Source organism: Macaca fascicularis, chromosome 1, assembly GCF_037993035.2.
Source record: "Macaca fascicularis isolate 582-1 chromosome 1, T2T-MFA8v1.1".
NCBI lineage: Eukaryota > Metazoa > Chordata > Mammalia > Primates > Cercopithecidae > Macaca > Macaca fascicularis.
In genome coordinates this window covers 213,125,562-213,153,533 of record NC_088375.1, presented here as the reverse complement: position 1 = coordinate 213,153,533, position 27,972 = coordinate 213,125,562, and the positions used below count along the sequence as shown (strand labels likewise).

Below are 27,972 nucleotides of genomic sequence, written 5' to 3'. Positions count from 1 at the left end.
GTTGTGGGCACCTGTAGTCCCAGCTACTCGGGAGGCTGAGGCAGGAGAATGGCGTGAACCCGGGAGGCGGAGCTTGCAGTGAGCCGAGATCGCGGCACTGCACTCCAGCCTGGGCGACAGAGCGAGACTCCGTCTCAAAAATAAAAATAAAAATAAAATAAAATAAAATTAAATTAATGAAAGAAGCCTCTACCCCCGAGACGAAATACGTCCCAGGAAACAAAGAGAGCATCTTGTTCAGACTGGGAAGGCACCAGCCATGATCACTGAGAGGATGCGGCAAAGCCTGCTGGTGGGTCCCAAGGGGCATGGTTCTGTTTCAATTTTTCTGTTCACTTGAAATTTTTCACAATGATACACTTGAATAGAAAATGCAGGGGTAGGACACAGCAGAAAGAGCCCTGGATTGCGTCTGGAGTCCTGGGTTCTATTGTCAGTGCTATGCTGTTGAACCACTCTATGACATTGACAAGTCCCAGCCTTTCTCTGGGCGGTACTAGCCAGTCTCTAGTGGCCCTTCCAGACCTCATACTTTATTGGATAATTTTCATTGACTTCAGTCCACACAAGTATTGTCTACTAGCTGTCTGTTTATTTACATATCAAATCTCTTCCCACCAGCCACTTGAGGCCCTAGAGGGTAGGGGCTGTCTCCCCAGGGCCTGGTACAGGCTCTGGCACTTAGTGGGTTCATGGAAAGAGGAGAGGACAGATGAATGATTGCCAGCCTGTGTACCAGAACGCCTCTGCCCCTAAAGGGTTTGGGGTTCCTGGACAGGAAGCCTTGGATCTCCTTAGGACTGGTGCCCACTCATGCACCTCCTCCTTCCTGTGCCCCTGGATGCCCGGAGAGGTGAGGGAGGTGGTGGGAGTAAAAGGGAAACTGGATTGGAGGCTCAGAGGCCTCCACTTCCTGCAGTGGAGACCCTGCCCAAGCCTGGCTCCAGCCCTGACCTCTGACTCCACCAGGAGAGTGCCAGGAAACAGACCTTAAGACCGGAAACCTTCCTTGGGCTTGGCCTGGGCCCAAGCTCCTACCGGGCATGGGCTGAGCCCTGGACCCAGTGGACCAAAAAGCCCACCGTTCTTGCTCAGCCTGGCAGAGCTGCCCTGCTGTAGCAACTTGGGTACATTCTTTGCCTCTGAAACCACCACCAGCAGTTCCAAGCAGCCTGCCCTGGCAGGGAAGGCGCTGAGGTCAGGAGCTCTGGGTTCAGTTCCCACCTCTACTTCTCAGTGGCTGGGAAAGTGTGGACACTTTGCCACGCCTCCCTGAGCCTCAGTTGCTTCATCCTATTTCACGCTTAGGGATTAAAATAGAGACGGTCTCACATGAATTCTCTTCCTTTACCATATTCAAGGAGCTCAAAACAAGTTAAGCTTCCAGATACAGCTGAAGCCCTGGCCAACTTCACACCCTTTCTTCTTGGAGGGTGGCACCATCTAATCTCTGATTATCTTTGCTACACGTATTTATCCTATTCCTACACATTGCTGTATATGGCATAGCACTGATCTTCATGGATTCAAATGTTACACATACTATGACATTCTACTGAATGCATTATTCTGTAATGTGCTTTTTTACTCAATAAAATGCTTTTGAGATCTATCCATAATGACACATATGACTCTAATTTAATCATTTTCACTGCTTAACATCGCATTCTATATATACCACAATGCATCCAGTCCCCCATCAATATGCATACTTTTCAGTTGTTTCCAATTATGTTTCGTTATTTCAAGCAACACTGAAATAAATATTCTCTTACATGTCAAAAAAATGAATTACAGAGGAGTGTTATTAGGGAACATACATTCACTGAGCAGGGGTGTTCACTACAGGCTCTGATGACAATATGCTATGAACCCAAACTACAGCAAACAACTTGACAATGGGACGGAGCACTTAAGCTTGGGATTCTCTGGGACAGGAGAGCAATAATTGCTGCCCTCTCTTCAGTCCTTCCTATGGGCCAAGCCCAGTGTTCAGCGCTTTATCTCCTTGAATTCTCACAGAAACCTTGTGAGGGAGCTATTGATGTTACCCTAGGTGAAGAAACTGAGGCACAGAGAGGTTAAGTGTCTGAGGCTGGGTGCAGTGGCTCACGCCTGTAATCCCAGCACTTTGGGAGGCTGAGGTTGGTGAAGCACTTGAGGCCAGGAGTTCGAGACCAGCCTGGCCAACATGGTGAAACCCCATCTCTAATAAAAATACAAAAATTAGCTGGGCGTGGTGGTGCATATCTGTAATCTCAGCTACTTGGGAGGCTGAGGCAGGAGAATCGCTTGAACCTGGGAGGCGGTGGTTGCAGTGAGCTGAGATTGCGCCACTGCACTACAGCCTGGGTGACAGAGCGAGAATCCATCTCAAAAAAAAAAAAAAAAAAAAAGAGAGAGAGGTTAGGTGTCTTGACAAAGATCACACAATTATGATTGAACAGGAATTCAAACCAAATCTGGGTTTGTCTGATACAACTGCCCACATTTCAGCCAGAGCAGAGGGTCCCTGGTACAATCCGCAGAGCTGTGGGAGGAAGGACTGGTCCCAAAGGGGAGGTGCTCAGGGAGGGCTTCCTGGAGGAGGTACCAGTCCCAACCAGCCTAGAAAGATGAACATTGCAGAGGTCAGCAGTGGGAGGCATCTGGGAGGGAGACTTTTGGGCCAAGGCTTGGAGGCTGGCCGACTGAGCCCCTGCCCCCAAGTCACTCATCCACCCCTTGACTCCTCCCTGCCATTCCCTGCATTTCTCTTTCCTCCAACTCCCCTCTAATCTCTGGGGTCCATCCTTCTCTTTATACCTTCTTTCTCTTGAGTTCTCTCCTCTGTTTTCATTCCCCAGTCATCCATTCATTCATTTGTTAATTCATCCACTCATCTAACACACACTGAGCACCAGCTCTGTGCCAGGGCATTGGAAACTGAGTGAGGCAGTCCCCAGAATTGGTGGTGACTGTGCCCACCACACTCAACTCAACCCCTAAAAGGAGGCTCTGAGATCTGCCCTGTCCCTCAGACTCACCCAGAGACAAACGTACCCTCACACCTGGAAACTTCCTGGAAAACACCTGGAGACAGTCATGGCTCTCGGGCGCCCCTTGCTGGTAACTTGGGATGTTGCATCCTAGGCTGGAGAGTCCAAGTGTGACTCTGGGAAGCGGCTGCCCTGGCTCCCCACTAACTCCTGATGCACTGCAACTTCTGCCAGTAGTTCTATTCTAAGGGCTTCTAAGAATACGGTCCTTGTCATAAATGTTTAACTCCCTACCCTTTTGTTTGTTGTTGTTTGTTTGTTTGTTTTTTGAGACCAATCTCATTCTGTTGCTCAGGCTAGAGTGCAGTGGCTCCATCTCGGCTCACTGCAACCTTTGCCTCCCGGGTTCAAGTGATTCTCCTGCCTCAGCCTCCCCAGTAGCTGGGACTACAGGTGTGTGCCACCATGCCTGGCTAATTTTTGTAAGTTTTAGTAGGGACGGGGTTTCACCATATTGGCCAGGCTGGTCTTGAACTCCTGACCTAAGGTGATCCGCCCGCCTCAGCCTCCCAAAGTGCTGGGATGACAGGCATGAGCTGCTGCACCCGGCCTAATGCCCTAGCTTTTGTCAGGCCCAAGCCAAAGGCCAGAGTAAGAAGCAGTAGCAGATGTATGTTTGTTTTCCTGGGAAGGGGGGACAGGATATGTGCTCCGGAATGTGAGTGTACCATGGATGTGTGTGCTCCAGTGTTGTACACAGGAGGGGTCTGTACACGAGGGTGCCGGGGTGCACATTCTGAGTTTGTGCTTGTGTATCACTGTCCTGCGGTGAGCAGGCCTATGCAAACCACTGCAAGACCGAGGGAGCTGAGAGGCTGAAGAAACAGGCTGACAAGTCCAGTTTATTGGAAAGAAAATAGGGACTTGCAAACAGAAGTTGCAAATTCATTTACTCAATAAAATGCAAAAGCTTTTGAGATCTATCCATAGCGACACCGTCGAGCAATTGCAAGCAATTTCTGTACCCACCCTTCAGAAAATATCCTTTTTATAGCAAGTTTTTAGGGTAAAGACATGTGCAGCTGCTCATGTCTCAGACATTCTGAAGCTCTTGACCACTGAGGAGTCCAGATTAGCTTTTTTTTTTTTTTTTTTGAGATGGAGTCTCGCTGTCACCAGGCTGGAGTACAGTGGCGCAATCTCAGCTCACTATAACCTCCACCTCCCGGGTTCAAGCGATTCTCCTGCCTCAGCCTCCCAAGTAGCTGGGATTATAGGTGTCCACCACCACACCTGGCTAACTTTTGTATTTTCAGTTGAGACAGGGTTTCACCATGTTGGCCAGGATAGTCTCAATCTCGACCTTGTGATCCACCTGCCTCAGCCTACCAAAGCCTGGGATTACAGGCGTGAGCCACCATGCCGGGCCATGATTAGTGTTTTTATGAAGGGTTATCTATGCTACAGCCATAGATACAGCCATTGTCTTAAGAACTTGCTGAAGAATTTAAGAACTTGCTGGCCAGTCACGGTGACTCATGCCTATAATCCCAGCACTATGTGACACAGTGACACCCTGTACGTACAAATTTTTTTTTTTTTTTTTTTGAGACGGAGTTTTGCTCTTGTGGCCCAGACTGGAATGCAATGGTGCGATCTCAGCTCACTGCAACCTCTGCCTCCCGGGTTCAAGCAATTCTCCCGCGTCAGTCTCCCGAGTAGCTGGGATTGCAGGCATGCGCCACCACACCCTGCTAATTTTGTATTTTTAGTAGAGATGGAGTTTCTCCATGTTGGTCAGGCTGGTCTCAACTCCCAACCTCAGGTGATCTGCCTGTCTCGGCCTCCCAAAGTGCTGGGATTACGGGCATGAGCCACTGCACCCGGCCTCAATTTTTTTTTTTTTTTAAATAAATTAGCCAGGTGTGATGGTGTGTGTCTATAGTCCCCGCTACTCAGGAGGCTAAAGTGGGAGGATCACTTGAGTCTGGTGGGGTCAAGGCTGCAGTGATTGCACCATTGCATTCCAGCCTGGGTGACAGAGTGAGACTTTGTCTTAAAAAAATAATAAAATTGGCCGGGCGCAGTGGCTCAAGCCTGTAATCCCAGCACTTTGGGAGGCCAAGACGGGCGGATCACGAGGTCAGGAGATCGAGACCATCCTGGCTAACACGGTGAAACCCCGTCTCTACTAAAAAATACAAAAAACTAGCCGGGTGAGGTGGCGGGCGCCTGTAGTCCCAGCTACTCGGGAGGCTGAGGCAGGAGAATGGCGTAAACCTGGGAGGCGGAGCTTGCAGTGAGCTGAGATCCGGCCACTGCACTCCAGTCTGGGTGACAGAGTGAGATTCCGTCTCAAAAAATAAAAAATAAAAATAAAAATAAAAATAATAAAATTGCTGCAAACCACTGTGGTATGCCGGAGTCAGACATCGGTCATCATGGCAGTTTCATTTCATGATGATGTCACTTTTGCAGGCTATTCGCCTACAAGCGTGCTCTGGTGCTATGGAGAAGTGTGTGTGAGTAGTCCTTACCTGTGCACACTAGGTGTTCACTGGGTGCATGCATGGAAGGTGCATGGGCAGCATCCTCACCTCAGATGGCAGCTCTGAGGCTTTGACTCCGAGCTCCCTAGTGGGATCGGGTGCCAGTTGTCCATGAACATCCCCTGTTCCGGCTTCCCTCTCTTCCCTGTCTACTTCCCCACTCCCCTATACGTGCTTCTTGGGATCTCCTCCCACATAAATCACTTGCATTCAAATCCTGTCTCAGAGTCTTCTCCTGGGAGATGAAGGAGGCAGCCCGGAGCGGGCAACACACTGAGGCTGGCGGAGTGCAAAGATGGCAAGAGCCTGGGTCCATGGTGACACTGTTAGGGAAACAGAGAATAAGAGAGTCAGGGTGACACCATTTTAAAATCAACTGTCACTGGGTGCGATGGCTCATTCCTATAATCCCAGCACTTTGGGAGGCCGAGGTGGGTGGATCACCTGAGGTCAGGAGGTCAAGACCAACCTGGCCAACATGGAGAAACCCCCTCTTTACTAAAAATACAAAAATTAATCAGGTATGGTGCCAGGCACCCATAATTCCAGCTACTCAGGAGGCTGAGGCAGGAGAATCGCTTGAACCCGGGAGGCAGAGTTTGCAGTGAACCGAGATTGTGCCACTGCACTCCAGCTTGGGTGATAGAGTGACACTGTGTCCCAAAAAATAATATAAAATAAAATAATAAAATAATAAAATCAACTGCATCTTCAAACTAGCAAGACACACTCCTAGCCAGTCACAACTCACGGCCATGAGATGTTTCTGGCAAAGGAAGCGGTTTAGTAATTCCTGCAAGGCAAACTCTGACGATGGCAGGATGTCCAGATGTCCTGACACCACATAACAATATCCGCTTTTAAGATAGTTACAGTCATGCTTTGATGTATTTCCGCACTAAAATACCAAGGATAATTTTCTTTAAATCAACAAAGTACTAAATTTTCTTTTAAAAAAGTTATTGTATTTATGGCTGGGCACTGTGGCTCATGACTGTAATCCCAGCACTTTGGGAGGCTGAGGCAGGTGGGTCACTTGAGGCCAGGAGTTCGAGACCAGCCTGGCCAACATGGTGAAATCCCGTCTCCAATAAAAATACAAAAATTTAGCTGAGCATGGTGGCGCATGCCTATAGTCCCAGATACTCGGGAGGCTGAAGGGGGAAGAATTGCTTGAACCTGGGAGGCGGAGGTTGCAGTGAGCTGAGATCGCACTACTGCACTCCAGCCTGCTCAACAGAAAGGACCCCATCTCCAAAAAAAAAAAAAAAAAAAAAAAAAAAAAAAGAAAGAAAAAAAGAAGGAAAGAAGGAAAGAAAAGAAATTGTATTTATTTATTTATTTTTCAAAGCCAAATATTTCTGAATTTCTTTAAAAAAAAATTTTTTTTTTCTACACAGTCTCGTTCTGTTGTCCAGGCTGGAATACAGTGACTCCATCACGGCTCGCTACAGCCTAGACCTCCCGGGCTCAAGTGACCCTTGCACCTCAACCTCCCAAGTAGCTGGGACTACAGGTGCATGTTACCATGCCCGGCTAATTTTTGTATTATTTTGTAGAAATGGGGTTTCACCCCGTTGCCCACGCTGGTCTTAAACTCCTAGGCTCAAGTGATCCACCTACCTCAGCCTCCCAAACTGCTAGGATTACAGGTGTGAGTCACTGCGCCTGGACTCAGATTTTGTCTTTCTTGAAAACCTCCCTCGACCTCAGCCCATCCGCTCCTCCATTGCCCCCACCCTGGTTACCTGGGGAACCTCTGCAAAACCCACACTAGCCTCCCTGATGGCATTCTGGCCCCTCTTCAAACCGTTTCCCACTCAGCAACCAGAGATAACGCTTCAAGACATAAGCTGGATCACGTTTTCCTGTGGAAAACCCTTCAAAGGCCCCCTATGGCCTGCAGGAATCTCCAGCCCCACTTCTCTGCTCCCTTCCTAGAGAAGCTCCAGTCCTTAGATTTATTCCTCACTGTATCATGGCTGGGCAGGGGCAGGCGGGATTTCCCAGGCACCTACGACCGCAGGCTTCCAGTGGCAGATTGGAAGGCAGGAGGGAGAGAGAAACCTCCCTCCTGTCCTCCCAAAGGTCCTTCTCTCCCTACACTTCCTCCACGGCTCCCACCAGACATGCCTGGGCTGCGCCCAGCTTTGGCGAGGTGACCTCTGCTCCTGGGCTCCAGCTGCCAGCATCTTCTCTCTCTGTCCTACCACCTTGGGAGGGAGCTGTGCTCATCTCTGGGTTCCCACATCTTCCCTGCTGGCTTCTCTGCACCTCCCTCACTAGGCAGCCAATTCCCCAGATTAAATTCCCTGTACTTCAAATACTTGAGATTTCTGTTTTCTGGTTTGACTGTGACTGACAAAGGCAGCCTTCCAGCCTGAGGAGGAAGCCAGCAGCCGGTGTGGGGCAGAGCCGGGGAACGGCAGAAATCCTAAGCCTGAGCTCAGATGCACCTCTCTTCGGCTCCCCTGCCTCTCCACTTAAAGTCAAGACCTGTGAGATTGTACATTTCCTATTTGTGGCCAGGCATGGTGGCTCAGATCTGTAATCCCAGCACTTTGGGAGGCCGAGTCAGGCAGATCACTTGACCTCAATAGTTTGAGACCAGCCTGGGCAACATGGCGAAACCTTATCTCTACAAAAAATATTTTAAAATTACCTGGGCGTGGTGGTGCATGCCTGCAGTCCCAGCAGGCTGAGGTGGGAGGATCGCCTGAGTCAGGAAGGTTGAGGCTGCAATGAGTTCCCATCATGCGACTGCACCCCAGCCTAGGCAATGGAGTAAGACTCGTCTCAAAAAAAAAAAAAAAAAAAAACACAACTTCATTGTTTCACTTAGGCAGAGTGTCCTGTTGCTTGCATCTGAAAATATTTGTATTTTGTGGCAGAGGCCTGTGGCTGTCCCCAATATTGGCTCTCCCTTTCTTTTCTTTTCTTTCTTTCTTTTTTTTTTTTTTTGAGACAGAGTCTCGCTCAGTTGCCCAGGCTGGAGTGCAGTGGCGCGATCTTGGCTTACTGCAAGCTCCGCCTCCCGGGTTTATGCCATTCTCCTGCCTCAGCCTCCCAAGTAGCTGGGACTACAGGTGCCCGCCACCTCGCCCGGCTGGTTTTTTGTATTTTTTAGTAGAGATGGGGTTTCACTGTTAGCCAGGATGGTCTCGATATCATGACCTTGTGATCCGCCTGCCTCAGCCCCCCAAAGTGCTGGGATTACAGGCGTGAGCCACTGTGCCCGGCCTTTTTTTTTTTTTTTTTTTGAGACAGAGTCTTACTATGTCACCCACGCTGAAGTGCAGTGGCACAACCTCACTGCAACCTCTGCCTCCGAGGTTCAAGCAATTCTCCAGCCTCAGCCTCCAAAGAAGCTGGGACTACAGGTGTGCCCCACCATGTCTGGCTAATTTTTGTATTTTTAGTAGAGACAGGGTTTCACCATGTTGGCCAGGCTGGTCTTGAACTCCTGACCTCGTGATCTGGCTGCCTTGGCCTCCCAAAGTGTTGGGATTACATGCGTGAGCCACTGCACCCTGCTTGATAAGAGGACTTTTTATAGGGACCAGGGGCTGTGCAGAATGGAACCCACGCTTGCCTGTCTCCCAGGAAGCAAGGTGAGGCCGTGTGCTAATTTCTGGCTGTGGCAGAAGAGATGCGTGCAAATTTCAGGTTGACCATGTAAAGGTGAAGCTCTCCCCTTCCCTTTTCTTCATCTGGAATGTGGTTGTCCTGGAGGAGCCATTTCATGCTCTATTTTTAGATTGGTGTAAAAGCATAATTGCGGTTTTTGCCATCACTTTTAATGCCATGGAAGCCAGAACAAAGTATCACAAACTGGGTGGCTTCGACACCAGAAATTGATTTTCTCACAATCCTAGAGGCCAGAAGAAGGAAATCAGGGTATTAGCAGCTTGTTTCCTTCTGCGGGCTATAAGCGAAGGTTCTGTTCCCTCACCTTGGCTTGTAGATGGCCACTTTCCCTCTATGCGGTTTCTCTGTGTCCCAGTTTCCCCTTTATATAAGAACACAAGTCAGGCTGGCCGTGGTGGCTCAGCCTGTAATCCCAGCACTTTGGGAGACCAAGGCAGGCAGATCACCTGAGGTCAGGAGTTCGAGACCAGACTGAACATGGCAAAACCAGGTCTCAACAGAAATACAAAACTTAGCCGGGCATGGTGGCACGTGCCTGTAGTCCCAGTTACTGGGGAGGCTGAGGCATGAGAATCGCTTGAACCTGGGAGGCGGAGGCTGCAGGGAGCCGAGATCGTGCCACTGCACTCCAGCCTGAGCGACAGAGCTAGGTAGGTCTCAGAGGCTGAGACCTGGGCTGCATTCCCAGACAGTGAGTTAAGGTTAAGGCATTTTAGGTCACAGGATGAGATAGGAGATCTGCACAAGATACAGGTCATAAAGACCTTGCTGATAAAACAGGTTGCAGTAAAGAAGCTGGCCAAACACACCAAAACCAAGATGGCGATGAGAGTGACCTCCTCACTGCTACACTCCCACCAGTGCCATGACAGTTTACAAATGCCATGGCAACGCCAGGAAGTTACCCTATATGGCCTAAAATAAGGGGAAGCATGAATAATCCACCCCTTGTTTAACATATCAACAAGAAATAACCATAAAAATGGGCATGTCTATGGAGTGACCATTCTTTATTCCTTTACTTTCTTAACAAACTTGCTTTCATTTTACTCTATGAACTCACCCTAAATTCTTCCTTGCACAAGATCCAAGAACCCTCTCTTGGCATCTGGATTGGGACCCCTTTCCTGTAACACCGGGAAGGTATGGCACTGGCTGTGGGGAAAGGGCTGTGCTTGTCCCCACTGCCATTGCTCAATAACCTCCTTGGATCCTAGCCGGGGTGATGCCTTCCCTGGGACAAGAGATACCCGCGTACTGTCCTAGCCCTGGGTTCCCATGGTGACTTCTTTGTACGACAGGTGGGGCACCTGCAGGGCCTCCTTCCCCATCCCTGACACTGCTGTCCCATCTGAGACAGGTGGGGCTGGTAGCTGGGGAATGTTTACCTGTAGTCCTCAAAAAGATCAGAATCCAGTTTTTAAGAGTTGATTCCAGCAAAAATCTGAGAATAGCCATCCAGAAACATGAGTTCCAGAGAAAAGGAGTAAGTGCTCCAAAGTTAAAAGTTCAAGTCTCACTGGGCGCGGTGGCTCACGTCTGTAATCCCAGTACTTTGGGGGGCCGAGGAGGGCAGATCACTTGAAGTCAGGAGTTTGAGACCAGGCTGGCCAACCTGGTAAGACCCCGTCTCTACTAAAAATACAAAAAATTAGCTGGGTGTGGTGGTGCATGCCTGTAATCCCAGCTACTTGGGAGGCTGAGGCAGGAGAACCGCTTGAACCCAGGAGGCGGAGGTTGCAGTGAGCCGAGATTGTGCCACTGCACTCCAGCCTGGGCAACAGAGCAAGACTCTGTCTCAAAAAAAAAAAAAAAAAGTTAAGGTTTTGGAGCCAGGTGTGGTGACATGAACCTGTAGACCCAGCCATTCAGGAGGCTGAGGTGGGAGGATAGCATGAGCCGGAGTTGGAGACTACTCTGACCTATCATCACACCACTGCACTCCAGCCTAGACAACAAAGTGAGACACTGTCTCTCTCTCTTTTTTTTTTTTTTTTTGAGACGGAGTCTCGCTCTGTCCCCCAGGCTGGAGTACAGTGGCACAATCTTGGCTCAATGCAAGCTCCGCCTCCTGGGTTCACGCCATTCTCCTGCCTCAGCCTCCTGAGTAGCTGGGACTACAGGCGCCCGCCACCGCGTCCGGCTAATTTTCTTTTTTGTATTTTTTAGTAGAGATGGGGTTTCACCATGGTCTCAATCTCCTGAACTTGTGACCCACCCGCCTCAGCCTCCCAAAGTGCTGGGATTACAGGTGTGAGCTACTATGCCCGGCCGACACTGTCTCTCTTAAAAAAAAAAAAAAAGTAGGGCACAGTGGCTCACGACTGTAATCCCAGCACTTTGGGAGGCCCAGGTGGGCCAATCACGAGGTCAGGAGTTCAAAACCAGTTTGACCAACATGGTGAAACCCCATCTCTACTAAAAATACAAAAATTAGCTGGGCGCCTGTAATCCCAGCTACTCAGGAGGTTGAGGCAGGAGAAGTGCTTGAACCTGGGAGGCAGAGGTTGCAGTGAGCCAAGATCATGCCATTGCACTCCAGCCTGGGTGACAAGAGCAAGACTTGTCTCAAAAAAAAAGAAAAAAAAAGAAAAGCCGGGAGCAGTGGCTCACGCCTGTAATCCCAGCACTTTGGGAGGCCGAGGCGGGTGGATTACCTGAGGTCGGGACTTTGAGACCAGCCTGACCAACACGGAGAAACCCCGTCTCTACTAAAAGTACAAAATTAGCCAGGCGTGGTGGCACATGCCTGTAATCTCAGCTACTTGGGAGGCTGAGGCAGGAGAATCGCTTGAACTCGGGAGGTGGAGGTTGCGATGAGCCAAGATCGCGCCATTGCACTCCAACTTGGGCAACAAGAGCGAAACTCCATCTCAAAAAAGAAAAAAGAAAAAAGGGCCGGGCGCAGTGGCTCATGCCTGTAATCCCAGCACTTTGGGAGGCCGAGGTGGGCGGATCACCTGAGGTTAGGAGTTTGAGACCAGTCTGGCCAATGTGGTGAAACCCTGCCTCTACTAAAAATACAAAAATAAGCCCAGCATGGTAGCAGGTGCCTGTAATTCCAGCTCCGTGGGAGGCTGAGGGCAGGAGAATCGCTTGAACCGGGGAGGCAGAGGTTGCAATAAGCCGAGATCTTGCCATCGCACTCCAGCCTGGGGGACAAGAACAAGACTTCTTCTCATTAAAAAAAAAAAAATTAAGATCTTGCTCATACAGGCAGAAAACAAAGAAATTTAGTAGGACTATAACATTTTCCATACCAGGCTGGTTTATGAGTTACAACAATATAGCTAGTTAAAATTTGTCTTCTTTTCCATACAGTTTGTTTTATTTTCCTTTCCAATTTGTGTATTTAACATTCTATCTTAGATAATGGGAGAGTCAGGAGTCTTTGTCTGAGAAAGAAAAGAAGGAAGTTAATCTATAATGAAGATTGACAGTTAAGAGGGAAAGAGTCTGCCCTGTCACCCTTTAGTCATTTACAACATTTTATAAAACAATGTAGGTGAGGAAAAGCTAATCCAAAAGTTATGGCTTATTGTTTACGTTACTCAGGTCCCGTATCTCATTCCCTTAAGTCTAAGGTATTTTAAAGTTCCAACAGCTTAGATTTGGAATATCTTATTTTCACAGAAACTGCAGGGCAATAAGGCACCACAGTCCTGGACTTAAGACCAGTGTGTGTGATTCACTGTAAACATTGGCATATTAAAGGCTCTGAGAAGTCCTGTAGGAAAGAACAATTCGAACTTTGACCTCATATTTCCCAATCCCATGTGACATTTAGTTCTTCACTGAGTGCCCACTGGGTTATATTCTGGGAGCTGAGGCCACAGCACTGAACAAAGCACACAAAACCCCCCGCCCCATGGGGGCTCCATCCTAGTGGGTCCATTTATCATCAAACATCTATTAATATCTCTAGAATGCTGCCCATCAGGACACCATCCAGACGCTGCTGCCCTTTTCCAGGCCACACAGAGGGGACACCCTCCAGGTGCACCCTGCATGAATGTCAGGCTCAAACATGCTTTCAAGGTAGGAAGAGGAGGGCGTTTGAAGAGTCCTTTTGCTTCCTTCATTCATTTGTTGCCTCCTTTAATACGTGCTGTTGACAACCTACCATATGCCAGGATCCTTTCTAGGCATTGGGAATCCAAAGAGGAATAAGACAAAGTTTTGACCCTCAAAGAGCTTCCTATGGGTGGGAACTAGAAAGAATGGAACTCTCCCAGTCCAAGAAAAAGGCTCACCAACTTCCCCTCCATCCCCTCCCCAGCTTCCCTCCCCTCCCTCTCTTTTCCAGACTGACCTCCTAATTTTCCATACTCTCCGGCCTAACCTCCACCTCCCATTCAGGAAATGACTTGCTTTGCTTCCGGCTGAGGCCTAAAGTAGCTCTAATCCCTCGTCTTCCCTCTTGGGGAGCAGGTGTTAGCAGGAGGTTCATGTTCAGAGATTTCACTCAAGCTACTCCTAGGCCAGAAAAGCCTCGGAGAGTTAATCAGCTGTGCAACTGACAGTGTCGGTCCATAAGGCCTTGAAGTGACCAACCAGGCAGGGGTTGTGATGGGACAGTCGGCCTCAGGGAGCCCCTCTCCCTGGGGACCCAGCAGAACTGACAGAGAGGCTGGGACTTGCTCAAGGTTACCTGGTTAAGAAGCTGGGAAGGCTTCTTGCTTGAAGTTGGGGGAAAGAGAGTGGACCCTCCCTGTGCCTTTGGGCTAACCCTTCACCAGGCCAAGCAGTGACAAACCAGGGAGACTTGAGCGCGTCCTGGCTTTTCTCTGGGTCATCATTTTCCCTTCTGTCAGACAGAAGTGGTTGGATTAGGTTGCGTTTTAGGCCCTGTCAGTTTCAGACACTCTGCAGTGGAATCTGGGTGTATCAGACCTACCCCTCTCTCTCCCCAGCCACCTCCTGGGCCTCTCCCTCCTTCTACCCCTGGGTAGGGTCTGGAGAATGGCTCAGAGCTTTCAAGCTGAGTAAATAAACGTGTCCGGGCGCATAGGGAACAGAGGGCAGGGGAGGGCATGGCTATTTTTATCACAGTATGAAGAATTTTCACAGCTGCTTCCGTTGTATCCACACACGTTCCACGAACCCAGGCTATCAGAGTGGCTAGGGTGTGATTGGAGGGGGGGTCACTCCTAAAAGAAAACCTGTCCAGCAAGATGTCTGACTTTCCCACAGGAGGGATCCATTGAAATTGCCCTATCTGGCCGGGCGCAGTGGCTCATGCGTGTAATCCCAGCACTTTGGGAGGTCGAGGTGGGTGGATCACCCGAGGTCAGGAGTTGGAGACCAGCCTGGTCAACATGGTGAAACCCCATCTCTACTAAAAATACAAAAATTAGCTGATATGGTGGTGCATGCCTGTAATCCCAGCTGCTCAGGAGGCTGAGGCAGGAGAAATGCTTGAACCCGTGAGGTGGAGGTTGCAGTGAGCCAAGATCGCACCACTATAAAGAAATAATAATCCATTGTGTGAATATGCTACACATATTCACGTACGAACCTTGATGGACGTGGGAGTTGTTTCTAGGTCTTTGCTGTTGAGGTTTGAGAACAGGGACTGTGGCAAACAATCTCATCCACACTTCCTGAAGCACGTGTAAGATTTTCTCACGGTGGAGACCTAGGAGGGAAACTGCTGGATCACCCATGAATTCAGCTTTCAGGGTCGCCTGCTCATTGACCTCATCTCCCACCACTCTCTACTTTGACTACCAAGCTCCTGTCACACTGGCCTCCCCTTCCTTGAACAAGCCAAGCCCATTACAGCCTCCAGAACTTCACACCTGCTGTCCCCTCCCTTCAGAGTGCATTTCTTTCGGGGATTCCCGTGGCTGGCTTTTATTTATCCTCAGGACTCCATCAGATGTGACCTCCTCAGCCCAAATATCACTTTCCCTGTCCCCCCATCTAAATGACTTACTCCCATTCCTACCCCAATCACCCATGTTTCACTTTCTTTTCTTTTCTGTTTTTTTGGTTTGTTTTTGTTTTTGTTTTTTTTAGAGAGTCTTGCTCTGTGGCCTAGGCTGGAGTGTGGTGGCATGATCGCGGCTCACTGCAGCCTCTGCCTCCCCACCTCTCGGGTTCAAGCGATTCTCCTTCCTCAGCCTCCCAGTAGCTAGGATTACAGGTGCTGGGATTACAGGTGCCTACCACCATGCCTGGCTAATTTTTGTAGTTTTAGCAGAGATGGGGTTTCACCATGTCTCGAACTTCTGACCTCAAGTGATCCTCCGGCCTTGGCCTCCCAAAGTGCTGGGATCACAGGTGTGAGCCACCGCTCCTGGCCTAGACTCAAACTCTAGAAGGGCTGAGACCATGTATTTTTCACAGCTGTATCCCCTAGAACAGCACCGGATATATAGAGAAAAAGTGCTCAACAAAAAATTTTTTGTGGAGGTGGGTACTAATATGAATCTCATGTTAGAGATGAGAAAACTGAGACTCAGAGAGGTTAAGCCATGTGCCCAAAGTCGCAGAGCTTGGAGGTGGCAGAACCAGGATTTAACCCTGTTCTTTCGGAAAGAGGAGGTCTTGTCCTGACATGAGTTTTTCTTCCCGAACCCCTGTTATCAATTGGCTACTCCATGCCACCTGTGCAGCCACCTGTTAGATGGAACATTAGGTCCTTCCTTTGGCTGTCACTCCTCCATCTGCAGTGGGTGAGGACTGTGGCCTTGGACCATGGGAGACCTGGAGTTCCACCACCTGTTCTGGGAGTAGGGCCCAATCAGCCCCCTGCTCACCTTCTGCCCTATATTAGAGCCCCAGGCTCTGTGTCCTTTTCTTATCATCGCAAAACTCACGATGCTTCGGCTTCTCAGTTCCCTCCTCCTTGTGGCCTTTGGTAAGACCCCAACATGTGTGTGTGCTCTCTGGGCTGCCCTAGACTAGGAATCCTTGAAATCTACCACTCGCTTTGAGTCCCATGACACCCTACACCTGGTTCCACAGAAGGGGGTCTCAGCTTGTACCCGGGGGCATGACTATGGGGGCTTTCAGCTTATGATGGAGCAGGAGACTGGAGGGAACCGTGGATGGAGAAAGACCATGAAGGGCTGTAGAGGAAGTCCTTGATGGGGGCAGTAAACAAAGTCAAACAGTTAAGAGTTTGGGCTCTGTGGTTGGATGTCTTGGGTTGAATTTCCATTGTTCTACTTACCACTCCAACTCTCCTCTCACACTCCCGCTACCTGGCTCCATATACTATGCTCTGACATTTTCCTCGTCTCTCTGCCGTATTCCATTCCAGCTCAGGGCCACCTCTTCCAAGCAGCCTCCCTTGACTGACAATAATGGTAACAGATAACATGATTGAGTGCTTACTATGTGCCAGGCAGAATGTTTAGGGTTTTTCTTACATTTTCTCATGTAATTTTCACAACAGCCGCATGAGATCAGTATTATCATTATCCCCATTTTACCGACCCTCAGGGAAGTAAAGTAGCTTATCATAGAACAAAAGGCAGAGCTGCACTTAATGTTTTTATTTTTGCTTTTTTTTGTATAGATGGGGTCTTGCTTTGTTGCCCAGACTGGTCTCAATATCCTGGCCTCAAGCAATCCTACCACCTTAGCCTCCTGAGTAGCTGAGATTACAGGCACATGCCACCATACCTGACTACTTTATTTTATTTTACTTTATTTTTCTAGAGATGAGGTCTTGCTATGTTGCCCAGGCTGGTCTCAAATTCCTGGGCTCAAGCGATCCTCCCGCCTCACCCTCTCAAAGCACTAGGATTACAGGTGTGAGCCACCACACACTGCCCAGAGCTGCACTTTGACCCCAGGAAGTCCTTCTTTAAAGCCTCCACTCTATATGACAATAGCTATCAGTTTTTGAGGGCTCATCGAGGGCCAGGCATTGTTCTAAGTGTATCAACCTCTTCAATCCTCCCGATGAAGGAGGACACATTTTAATCTCTATCCCTGGACTCCTGGGATTCTGTAAAGCCCTGCTCTAGTTTAAATGTTCACAGTTCATGTGTAGTTACTGAGGTCCAGAGGGCAAAAGAGGCTTGCATGGGGCCACACGGCCCGTTGAAAGCACAGCTTGGACTGGGACCCTGGCCTCCTCTTTGCTTGTTGGGACCCTTCAGATGATTGACAGCTCTCCTCTCCCCTCTAGCCTCAGGCTATGGCCAACCTTCCTCTCACCCTTCCAGCCGCGTTGTCAATGGTGAGGATGCGGTCCCCTACAGCTGGCCCTGGCAGGTAAGAGCAATACCAGCTGTACTCATTCCCACCATGGGCTCTGGACCCTAAGCTCTAATGGTGTGGCATCCAGCCTTGACACCATTGCTCCCTTTGCAATGTCCACTTCAGCTTCCAAAAACCAGGCAGCCCTTGGACCATCTACTTCACAGGGAGGTTTTGCCCACTCCATCTGTAACCCTCACTGGGCTATTTGCAACTTAAAAGTGGAATCGGGGGTGAAGGTAATGCTTAACTCAAAGAGTTGGCACACTGATGGTGGAATTTCAGGCACTGTGTTGAAGAAGTGAAATTTTGAGAGACTCATTTCTAGATTCCTAGGATGATACAACAGGGCTATGAGGGCTGAAAGCAGTAAGGGAGTAAGGGGTCTTGTAAGGCCAGTGGAGGGAAGCTCAGAAGGCTGGACTTGATGTGCTGTGGTTGTTTAAATTTAATTAAATTAGGCCAGGCGCGGTGGCTCACGCCTGTAATCCCAGCTACTCGGGAGGCTGAGGCAGAGGAACTGCTTGAAACCGGGAGGCGGAGGTTGCAGTGAGACAAGATCGTGCCACTGCACTCCAGCCCCAGGCGACAGAGTGAGACTGTCTCAAAAAAATTTTTTTTTAATTAAATTATTATTATTATTGAAACAGAGTTTCACTCTTGTTGCCCAGGCTGAAGTGCCATGGCACGATCTTGGCTTACTGCAACCTCTGCCACCTGGGTTCAAGCAATTCTCCTACCTCAGCCTCCCAAGTAGCTGGCATTACAGGCACGCGCCACCAAGCCAGGCTAATTTTGTATTTTTAGTAGAAACAGGGTTTCAGTATGTTGGCCAGGCCAGTCTGGAACTCCTGACCTCAGGTGATCCACCTGCCTCAGCCTCTCAAAGTGCTGGGATTACAGGTGTGAGTCACTGCAGCCAGCTGAAATTTACTTAAATAATGTTAACAATTCAGTTCCTCGGTGCTTGCCATATTTTTTTTCTTTTCTTTTCTTTTCTTTTTTTTTTTTGAGACAGGATCTTGCTCTGTTGCCCAGGCTGGAGTGCAGTGGTGTGATCTGAGATCACAGCAGCCTTGATCCCCTAGGTCCAAGCAATCATCCCACCTCAGCCTCCTGTGTAGAGAGGACTACAGGCATGTGCCACCATGTGCAGCTAATTTTTATATATTTTTGTAGAGATGGGGTCTCGCTATGTTGCCCAGGCTTGCCTCGAACTTCTGAGCTCCAGTGATCCTCCCGTCTTGACCTCCCGAAGTGCTGGAATTATAGGCATAAGCCACCATGCTTGTCCTGCTTGCCACATTTCAAATGTTTGATAGTCACATGTGGCTAGTGGCTACCATATTGGACAGCAAAGATATAGAACATTCCCATGATCGCGGGAACTTTTATTGGAGAGGGTCAGCAGGCTTGTTCTGTAAAGGGCCAGAGAGTGAATATTTTAGGTTATTTGATGGTTTGGATGTTAATGACTTGACTGTGACATGGTAGCATGAAAGCAGACACAAACAATACAGAAATGAATGTGACTATTTCCAGGACATCTTTATTACAAAAACAGACCAGGAGGCTGATGTGGCCCACGGTCCACAGTTTGCTAACCCTGGTCTAGAGGGAGCTTTTGAAAATCAGAATGTGTAGGAAATGAGAAGAGAGGCAAAGAATTCATCAGGGTGAGCTGTGCTTCAGAAAGCTCAAGAAGCCTTGAAAGATCTGAGGTTCAAAAGAGTCAGGGGGGCTGGGCATGGTGGCTCCTGCCTGTAATCCCAGCACTTCGGGAAGCTGAGGTGAGGAACTCAAGACCAGCCTGGCCAACATGGTGAAACTCCATGTCTACTAAAAATACAAAATTAGCCGGGCATGATGGCAGGTGCCTGTAATCCCAGCTACTCTGGAGGCTGAGGCAGGAGAATCGCTTGAACCCGGGAGGTGGAGGTTGAAATGAGCTGAGATTGCCACCATTGCACTCTAGACTGGGCAACAAGAGCAAAGCTCTATCTCAAAAAAAAAAAAAAAAAAAAAAAGATGGAGTAAGGGGTGTGTGATAGAACAGAGGCCATCAAGGGCTCTCAGGAGACAGAAGGTAGAGAACGTTGGGGTCCCCAGGGAGGTCATAGTCCTGGTGCAGGGAGGCTTTGGAGAATCAAAATGTGACTCCCACGGAAAAATGATGGGGCCGCCACAGGCAGCTGTGCAGGTCGTGCGCTGCACATTTCAGAGCATGCTCTTGTTTTCTGTGCGAATGGCGCCCTCTAGAGTTGCACAGTGCACAACCTATACAGCCACTGGTGGCAACTCTCATGGTGGGGACCAGCCCACTCAGGCCCTCTTCCTGGGCCACCAGGTTTCCCTGCAGTATGAGAAAAATGGAAGCTTCCACCACACCTGCGGTGGCAGCCTCATCGCCCCCGACTGGGTTGTGACTGCGGGCCACTGCATCTCGTGAGTTCTCTACCCTGTCCCTGCCTATGACCTGGGCAGCCGGAGAGAGTGGGTGATGATGGGGAAGGAGGGAGGTGAGCCAGTCAGGCCCAGACTGACCTCACTTCCTCCCGCAGGAGCTCCCTGACCTACCAGGTGGTGTTAGGCGACTACAACCTTGCTGTGAAGGAGGGCCCCGAGCAGGTGATCCCCATCAACTCTGGGGACCTCTTTGTGCATCCACTCTGGAACCGCTTGTGTGTGGCCTGTGGGTGAGTGAATGCTCCAGTCTGGAACTCAAAGGCTCCTCTACTCGTCCCTCCATGACCCACAGCCAAGTCTGAGTAGGCTCCAACTCTGAGTAGGCATGCAGGGAGGGGGTGCTGAGTCCAGCAGCCTGTGTCCAGGTCTCACACACTGAGGGTTGAAGCCAGCAGAGTCTTTAAGGACCATCACCACCAAACCTGTCTTCCTATAGAGGGGATGGCAGAGCTCAGGGAGTGGCAGGAACTCCCCCAAGGCCACTTGGCTAGTAGCTTCAGAGCTCAGGGTTCCTCTGGTACCTTTCCCCTAAATCCGAGGGTTTCTCCATTCAATAGATGGCTCACCCAGTGCATCCTGGGCTCCCAGTACTATGGGTAAAAGGAGGAGCACTGGCCTGAGAGTCAGGCTCTGGCATTAACTCTCTGTGTAGCCTGAGCAAGTCACTGGCCTTCCCTGGGCCTCAGTTTTGCCCTTTGTCAAAAGGTGATCATGAAGTTGGGCATCCTGGGTGGTTGTGAAGGCCAAGGAGACAATCTTATGCCCTTCAAGTGTGTGAAAAATTAAGTCTGAGTGCCTCAGTTTTTTCTGGCGAGAGGGTCAAAGACGGGTGCGGAACCCCTGCAAAGGCAGTATAGGAGTGAAGCACCGTATGATGGAAACCCCGACCCGTCTTCACAGGGCTTCTGGGGTGAGTAGAGAGAAAACGGAGACCCAGACAAAAGGACTGGACTGGAGTGACACGCAGGCAGGTGAAGACAGAGGGCAGTGGTTCTCAAAATGTGGTCCCTGGGCTGGCAGTATCAGCATCACCTGGGAACCTGTAGAAATGTGAATTATTGGCCAGGCACGGTAATCCCAGCACTTTCAGAGGCCGAGGCAGGTGAATCACTTGAGCTCAGGAGCTCGTGACCAGCCTGGCCAACATGGTGAAACCCTGTCTCTGCTAAAAATTTAAAAAATTAGCCAAACATGGTGATGCACACCTATAATGCTAGCTACCCTGGAGGCTGAGGCAGGAGAATTGCTTGAACCCAGGAGGCAGAGGTTGCAGTGAGCCAAGATCACTCCATTGTACTCCAGCCTGGGAGACAGAGCAAGACTCTGTCTCAAAAAAAAAAAAAAAAAAAGTGAATTATTGGGCCTTAGCCAAGATCCACTGCATCAGAAACTGGGGTGGGATGCAGCAGTCTATTTTTTATTTTGTTTTGTTTTTTGAAACTGAGTCTCGCTCTGTTGCCCAGGCTGGAGTGCGGTGGTGCGATCTTGGCTCACTGCAAGCTCCGCCTCCCGGGTTCACACCATTCTCCTGCCTCAGTCTCCCAAATAGCTGGGACTACAGGTGCCCGCCACCATACCTGGCGAATTTTTTTTTTGTATTTTTAGTAGAGACGGGATTTCACCGTGTTAGTCAGGATGGTCTCGATCTCTTAACCTCGTGATCCTCAGTAGTCTGTTTTAACAAGCCCTCCAGGTGATTCTGATACTGAACTGTGAGGGTTAAAGTGCCAAAGGAGAGGGCAATTCTGAAGGCCAAGGGTCAGAGTGAGCCAAGGGGCTAGAAGTGCTTCTTAAAATTGCTAAACCTTGGCTGGGCATGGTAGTTCATGCCTGTAATCCCAGCACTTTGGGAGGCTGAGGCGGGCAGATCACCTGAGGTCAGGAGTTCTAGACCACCCTGGCCAACATGGCAAAACCCCATCTCTACTAAAAATAATAAACAAAAATTAGCCAGGCATGGTGGCGTGCACCTGTAATCCCCGCTACTCAGGAGGCTGAGGCAGGAAAATCACTTGAACCCAGGAGGTGGAGGTTGCAGTGAGCCAAGATCATGCCACTGCACTCCAGTTTGGGCAACAGAGTGAGACTCTGACTCAAAAAATAAAAAATAAAAAAAATTGCTCAGCCTTAAGAACGATTTGGGCCAGGTGTAGTGGCTCATGCCTGTAATTCCAGCACTTCAGGAGGTGATAGCGGGAGGATCCCTTGGTCCAGGAGGCTGCAGTGAGCTATGATTGTGACACTGCACTCCAGCCTGGGCAACACACCGAGACTGTGTCTCAATAATAATGATGATGATGATGATGAAAGAGTGGATTTGGAGGGTAAAGGAGCCGGGGCATCTCAGAGGTGGAATAGCCTGGAGCAACAGCTGGAGGGTAGGACTTGGGCCGGCTGAAGGACCAGGCCCTGTGACTCTTCCCTCTTCCCCAGCAATGACATCGCCCTCATCAAGCTCTCACGCAGTGCCCAGCTGGGAGACGCCGTCCAGCTCGCCTCACTCCCTCCCGCTGGTGACATCCTTCCCAACGAGACACCCTGCTACATCACCGGCTGGGGCCGTCTCTATAGTACGTGCTGACTTCTCTAGCTGCCCACAGGGACAGCGTCAGAAAGACAGGGCTTGGGGGCTGCAGGTTGAAGGTAACACCAAGACCGGACCTTGTAGTTTTCTCCCGTTTCTCTCCAGCTGCAGCCTTCTCCTACCAACCTCCAAAACATGAATGTGGTCAGTTGCACATGTTTTGGTGCCTCCTGTGTGCCAGGTGCTGGGGATGTAATTGTGCACAAAGCACGCAGGACCATTTAGTGGGTGGGAAGAGAGTCCTCATCAGGGCGGAAGAGCTGTGCGCCCTGAATGCCCCCTTCCTCTGGGGCTCCTAGCCCTGTGCCCCCAGGCCCCTGACTCGGTGCTTTTTATCCCTGCAGCCAACGGACCACTCCCAGACAAGCTGCAGCAGGCCCTGCTGCCCGTGGTGGACTATGAGCACTGCTCCAAGTGGAACTGGTGGGGTTCCACCGTGAAGAAGACCATGGTGTGTGCTGGTGGGGACATCCGCTCCGGCTGCAACGTGAGTCAGCTCTTACCTGCACGAGGTGGTGCCGGGTGTGCAGGGCCTTGGAATGGGGCCAACTGTCTGGAACGTGGAGGAGGGATCTTGCCTGCTTGCCCCATTCAGCCTCCAGGCCAGGCAGGACTTGGAGGAAGTCAGCGAAGTCCAGACACAGAGCCCAGGCCTGGGAGTCGGGACCCCCGGGTTGCAGTCTCAGCTCACACACTGACACGACTTGTGACAAGTCATTGTCTCTCCCTGGTCCTCAGGATTCCGCATCAGCACAGGAGGAGATACTGGTACCATAACCTCTAATGCCAGGTCAACTCTGTCGTTCTGAAGTTATAATTCAACATTAAGAATTCTATCATTGTTCTGGGCACAGTTGCTCATGCCTATCATCCAAGTGCTTTGGGAGGCTGAGGTTGGAGGATTGCTTGAGGCCAGGAGTTTGAGACCAGCCTAGGTAACATGGTGAGATGCCCATCTACAAAAAAGCTTTTTTTAATTAGTCAGGCATGGTGGCACTTATCTGTAGTCCCAAATACTTGAGAGGCTAAGGTGGGAGAATTGTTTGAGCCTGGGAGTTGAAGCTTACAGTGGGCTATGATTTTTGCCATTGCACTCAAGCCTGGGTGACAGAGCAAGACATTGTCTTTTTTTTTTTTTTTTGAGACAGGATCTTGCTCTGTTGCCCAGGCTGGAGTGCAGTGATGCCATCACAGCTCACTGTAGCCTTACCCTCCTGGGCTCAAGCAACCCTCCCAGGTCAGCCTCCCAAGTAACCAGGAGTACAAACGCACGCCACAATGCCTAGTTAATTTTTAAATTTTTTGTAGAGATGAGGTCTCACCATGTTGCCCAGGCTGGTCTCTAACTCTTGGGCTCAAGTGATCCTCCTGCCTTGGCCTTCCAAACTGTCGTGTTTACAGACATGAGCCACTGTGCCTGGTCAAGACCTTGTCTGTTAAAGAAAAAAAATACTATCAAATACCCTCATTGTATTTTTTTTTTTTTTTTTTTTTTTTGAGACGGAGTCTCGCTCTGTCACCCAGGCTGGAGTGCAGTGGCCGGATCTCAGCTCACTGCAAGCTCCGCCTCCCAGGTTCACACCATTCTCCTGCCTCAGCCTCCCAGGTAGCTGGGACTACAGGCACCCGCCACCTCACCCAGCTAGTTTTTTGTATTTTTTTTAGTAGAGACGGGGTTTCACCGTGTTCGCCAGGATGGTCTCGATCTCCTGACTTCGTGATCCGCCCATCTCAGCCTCCCAAAGTGCTGGGATTACAGGCTTGAGCCACCGCGCCCGGCCCCCTCATTGTATTATAATTGAATATGAATTAATAATTAACTATAGTACTGCCAATAAGAACTACGTTTATCTAGTGCTTCTTCTCTACTGGATATCATGCTAAGATCATGCATCATCTCATGTAACTCCCTAGGCTCTTGGATAGATACTACTATTCCCTATCACAAATGAGTCAGCTGTCTGGGCGCATGGCTCACACCCATAATCCCTTTGGGAGGCCGAGGTGGGTGGATCACCTGAGGTCAGGACTTCGAGACCAGCCTGGCCAACATGGTGAAACCCCATCTCTATTAAATATACAAAAATTAGCTGGGTGTGGTGGCAGGTGCCTGTAATCCCAGCTACCTGGGAGGCAGAAGAATCACTTGAACCTGGGAGCCGGGAGATGGAGGTTGCAGTGAGCCAAGATCGCAGCACTGCACTCTAGCCTGGACAAAGTGAGACTCCACCTAAAAAAATAAAAAAAATTACAAATAATAAGGAAAAAATGAGCGAGCTGAGGTTTAGAGGGGTCAAGTAATGTCGGAATTTCTCGAAATCCCTAGAGTTCAGAACCAGTTCCATAAACCTCAGACATGGCTCAGCCACCCACCCCTCTCTGACGGTTCCAGGGTGACTCTGGAGGACCCCTCAACTGCCCCACAGACGATGGTGGCTGGCAGGTCCACGGTGTGACCAGCTTTGTTTCTTCCTTTGGCTGCAACACCCAAAGGAAGCCCACAGTGTTCACTCGAGTCTCGGCCTTCATCGACTGGATCGAGGAGGTGAGGAGGGCAGGGCAGCCGGGAGGGCTCCAGGGTGGTGGCTCTTCTGAGAGGTGATGGGTGAGAAACGTTGGATCCTGGGGGAGGGCCTAAAAGGATCCTAGAAGCTCAGTGGGGAAGGGCCCTTGGGGACATTCCAGAAGAGCTTGGGGATGTTTTCTGATATAGTGTGTCTCCGGGAACTTGATGGCTTCTGAGTGGCGCTTGGAACTACAGCTGAACTTCCTTATTTCAACAAGTATTTATAAAGTATCTCCTCTGGTCTTGTCCTCTCTTGTCAGGGAGGATAGAGAGACATGCCAGACCAGAGGCTGCCTGCTGGGGGACAGGTGATTACATAAACGATAATGACAAAGTCTGACGAGAGCCAAGAGCGGGGAGTCCAGGCCCCAGGCTTCATCTGGGGATGGGTGATCAGAGTGGATTAATAATGCTCATGATAACAGTAATAGCTTAAAAAAAAAAAAAAAAGAAAAGAAAAAAAAGAGAGAGTAATAGCTGGGCTCGGTGTACTCATGCCTGTAATCCCAGCACTTTGGGAGGCTGAGGCAGGTGGATCACGAGGTCAGGAGTTCAAGACCGGCCTGGCCAAGATGGTGAAACCCCATCTCTACTAAAAACACAAAACTTAGGCGGGTGTGGTGGCGGGTGCCTGTAATCCCAGCTGCTTGGGAGGCTGAGGCAGAGAATTGTTTGAACTTGGGAGGCACAGGTTGCAGTCAGTCGCGATCATACCACTGCACGGCAGCCTGGGTGACAGAGCAAGACTCTGTCTCCAAAACAACAAAAAGTAATAGCTAGCTGGGTGCAGTGATGCCCACCTGTAGTCCCAGATACTCAGGAGGATCGCTTGAGCCCTGGAGTTCTGGGCTGTAGTACGCTATACCCATTGGGTTCTGCACCAAGTTTGGCATCAATGTGGTGATCTTCTGGGAGTGGGGACCACCAGGTGGCCTAAGGAGGGGTGAACTGTCCCAGGTCAGAAACGGAGCAGGTCAAAACTCCCATGCTGATAAGTAGTAGGATCACACCTATGAATAGCCACTGTACTCCAACCCAAGAGGCGGAGGTTACAGTGAGTTGAGATGGTACCACTACACTCCAGCCTGGGCAACACAGCAAGACCCTGTCTCTTAAAAAAATAATAATAATAATGCTTGCTTTGGGAGCATATAAACTAAAATTGGAACGATACAGAGATTAGCATGGCTCCTGCACAAGGATGATATGCAAACTCATGAAGACTTCCATTAAAAAAACATTTCTGGCCTAGTGCAGTGGTTCGTGCCTGTAATCCCAGCACTTTGGGAGGCCAAGGCAGGAGGATCACCTGAGGTCAGGAGTTCAATTCCAGCCTGGCCAACATGGTGAAACCCCGTCTCTACTAAGAATACAAAAAATTAGCTGGGCGTGGTGGTACATGCACGTGGTCCCAGATGCTGAGGAGGCTGAGGCAGGAGAATTGCTTCAACCTGGGAGGCGGAGGTTGCAGTGAGCTGAGATTGTGCCACTGCATTCCAGCCTGGGTGACAGAGCAAGACTCCATCTCAAAAAAAAGAAAAAACAAATGGTAATAGTGATGATTTATAGATCATAATACCTTGGTTCCCAGACCCATGTTAAAAAATATATATATATATAAGGCCAGGCACGGCAGCTCACTCCCGTAATCCCAGCACTTTTGTAGGCTGAGGCAGGTGGATCACAAGGTCAGGATTTTGAGACCAGCCTGGCCAATATGGTGAAACCCTGTCTCTACAAAAATATTAAAAAATTGGCCGGGTGTGGTGGTGCATGGCTATAATCCTAGCTACTAGGGAGGCTGAGGTAGGAGAATTGCTTGAATATGGGAGGCAGAGGTTTCAGTGAGCCGAGACTGCGCCATTGCACTCCAGCCTGGGTGACAAAGCAAGACTCTGTCTCAAAAAAAAAAAAAAAAAAAAAAAGGCCAGGCGTATTGGCTAATACCTGTAATCCCTCCACTTTAGGAGGCTGAGGTGGGCAGATCACGAGGTCAGGAGATTGAGACCATCCTGGCTAACACGGTGAAACCCCGTCTCTACTAAAAATACAAAAATTAGCCAGGCGTGGTGGCGTATGCCTGTAGTCTCAGCTACTTGGGAGGCTGAGGCAGGAGAATGGCATGAACCCAAGAGGTGGAGGTTGCAGTGAGTTGAGATCATGCCGCTGCACTCCAGCCTGGGCAACAGAGTGAGACTCTGTTTAAAAAAAAAAAAACCCAAAGTATATATTTTCTGTTTGTATATATACATATACACACACACACACACACACATATATATGCACACATACCATCTAAATTTGTGCCAGGCATTGTAGAGAGAACCTTAGTTAACGATTTAATCAAGAACCCCCCCATGAGGTAAGTTCTATCATTATCTCTACTACATAGAGGAGGAAACTGAGGCTCAGAGAAGTCAATCCCTCTCCCAGGGTCACACAGCAGGGCTGGAAGTTGAACCTAGTTTCATCTGGCTCCAGAACCTGTGCTCCTAAATTGACTATTCTGTCCATCCCCCCAACTTTTCCAGACCATAGCAAGCCACTAGAACCAAGGCCCAGCTGGCAGTGCTGATCGATCCCACATCCTGAATAAAGAATAAAGATCTCTCAGAAAATTCCAAGTTGAATCTTTCTTTGTTGACTCACCTCTTCCCCTCTGGCCTGTTCCTAAAATCTTAGATCTCATATGCAGAGATAGGATCAGGTCCAACCCTTTCATATGAAGATGAGGAAAAAATGATGCTGGGAGAGAAGGGAGTTGCTTTCCGGTGACCTGACCATCCTGGTTTGCCTGGAACTTCAGGAATTCTTAAGACACTGGACACTTAATGCTAAGACTGGGAAAGTCCCAGGAACACTGGGGCAAGTTGGTCGCCTTAGTATATAGTCACACATAAGTCAGTAGCTTTTCAATGCAGGCATATAAATGTGGTAAAAATCTGCAGATAGGCTGGGCACGGT

The 27,972-nt window shown here is 49.6% G+C and overlaps 1 protein-coding gene and 1 non-coding gene across 2 annotated transcripts; both read left to right on the top strand.

Moving 5' to 3' along the window:
- Nucleotides 1–259: 259 nt before the first annotated feature.
- Nucleotides 260–27,626, top strand: CELA3B (chymotrypsin like elastase 3B). The gene is made up of 8 exons (XM_065520046.1): nucleotides 260–292; nucleotides 779–853; nucleotides 17,322–17,407; nucleotides 19,954–20,088; nucleotides 22,292–22,428; nucleotides 22,787–22,929; nucleotides 24,835–24,987; nucleotides 27,540–27,626. Exons 1-8 carry the CDS (start codon nucleotides 260–262, stop codon nucleotides 27,555–27,557), a joined length of 780 nt encoding a protein of 259 aa, XP_065376118.1. The 3' UTR covers nucleotides 27,558–27,626.
- On the top strand, nucleotides 26,141–26,244 carry LOC123570926 (U6 spliceosomal RNA). The gene has a single exon (XR_010584204.1). It is a non-coding gene; the product is annotated as a U6 spliceosomal RNA (small nuclear RNA).
- Nucleotides 27,627–27,972: the final 346 nt, after the last annotated feature.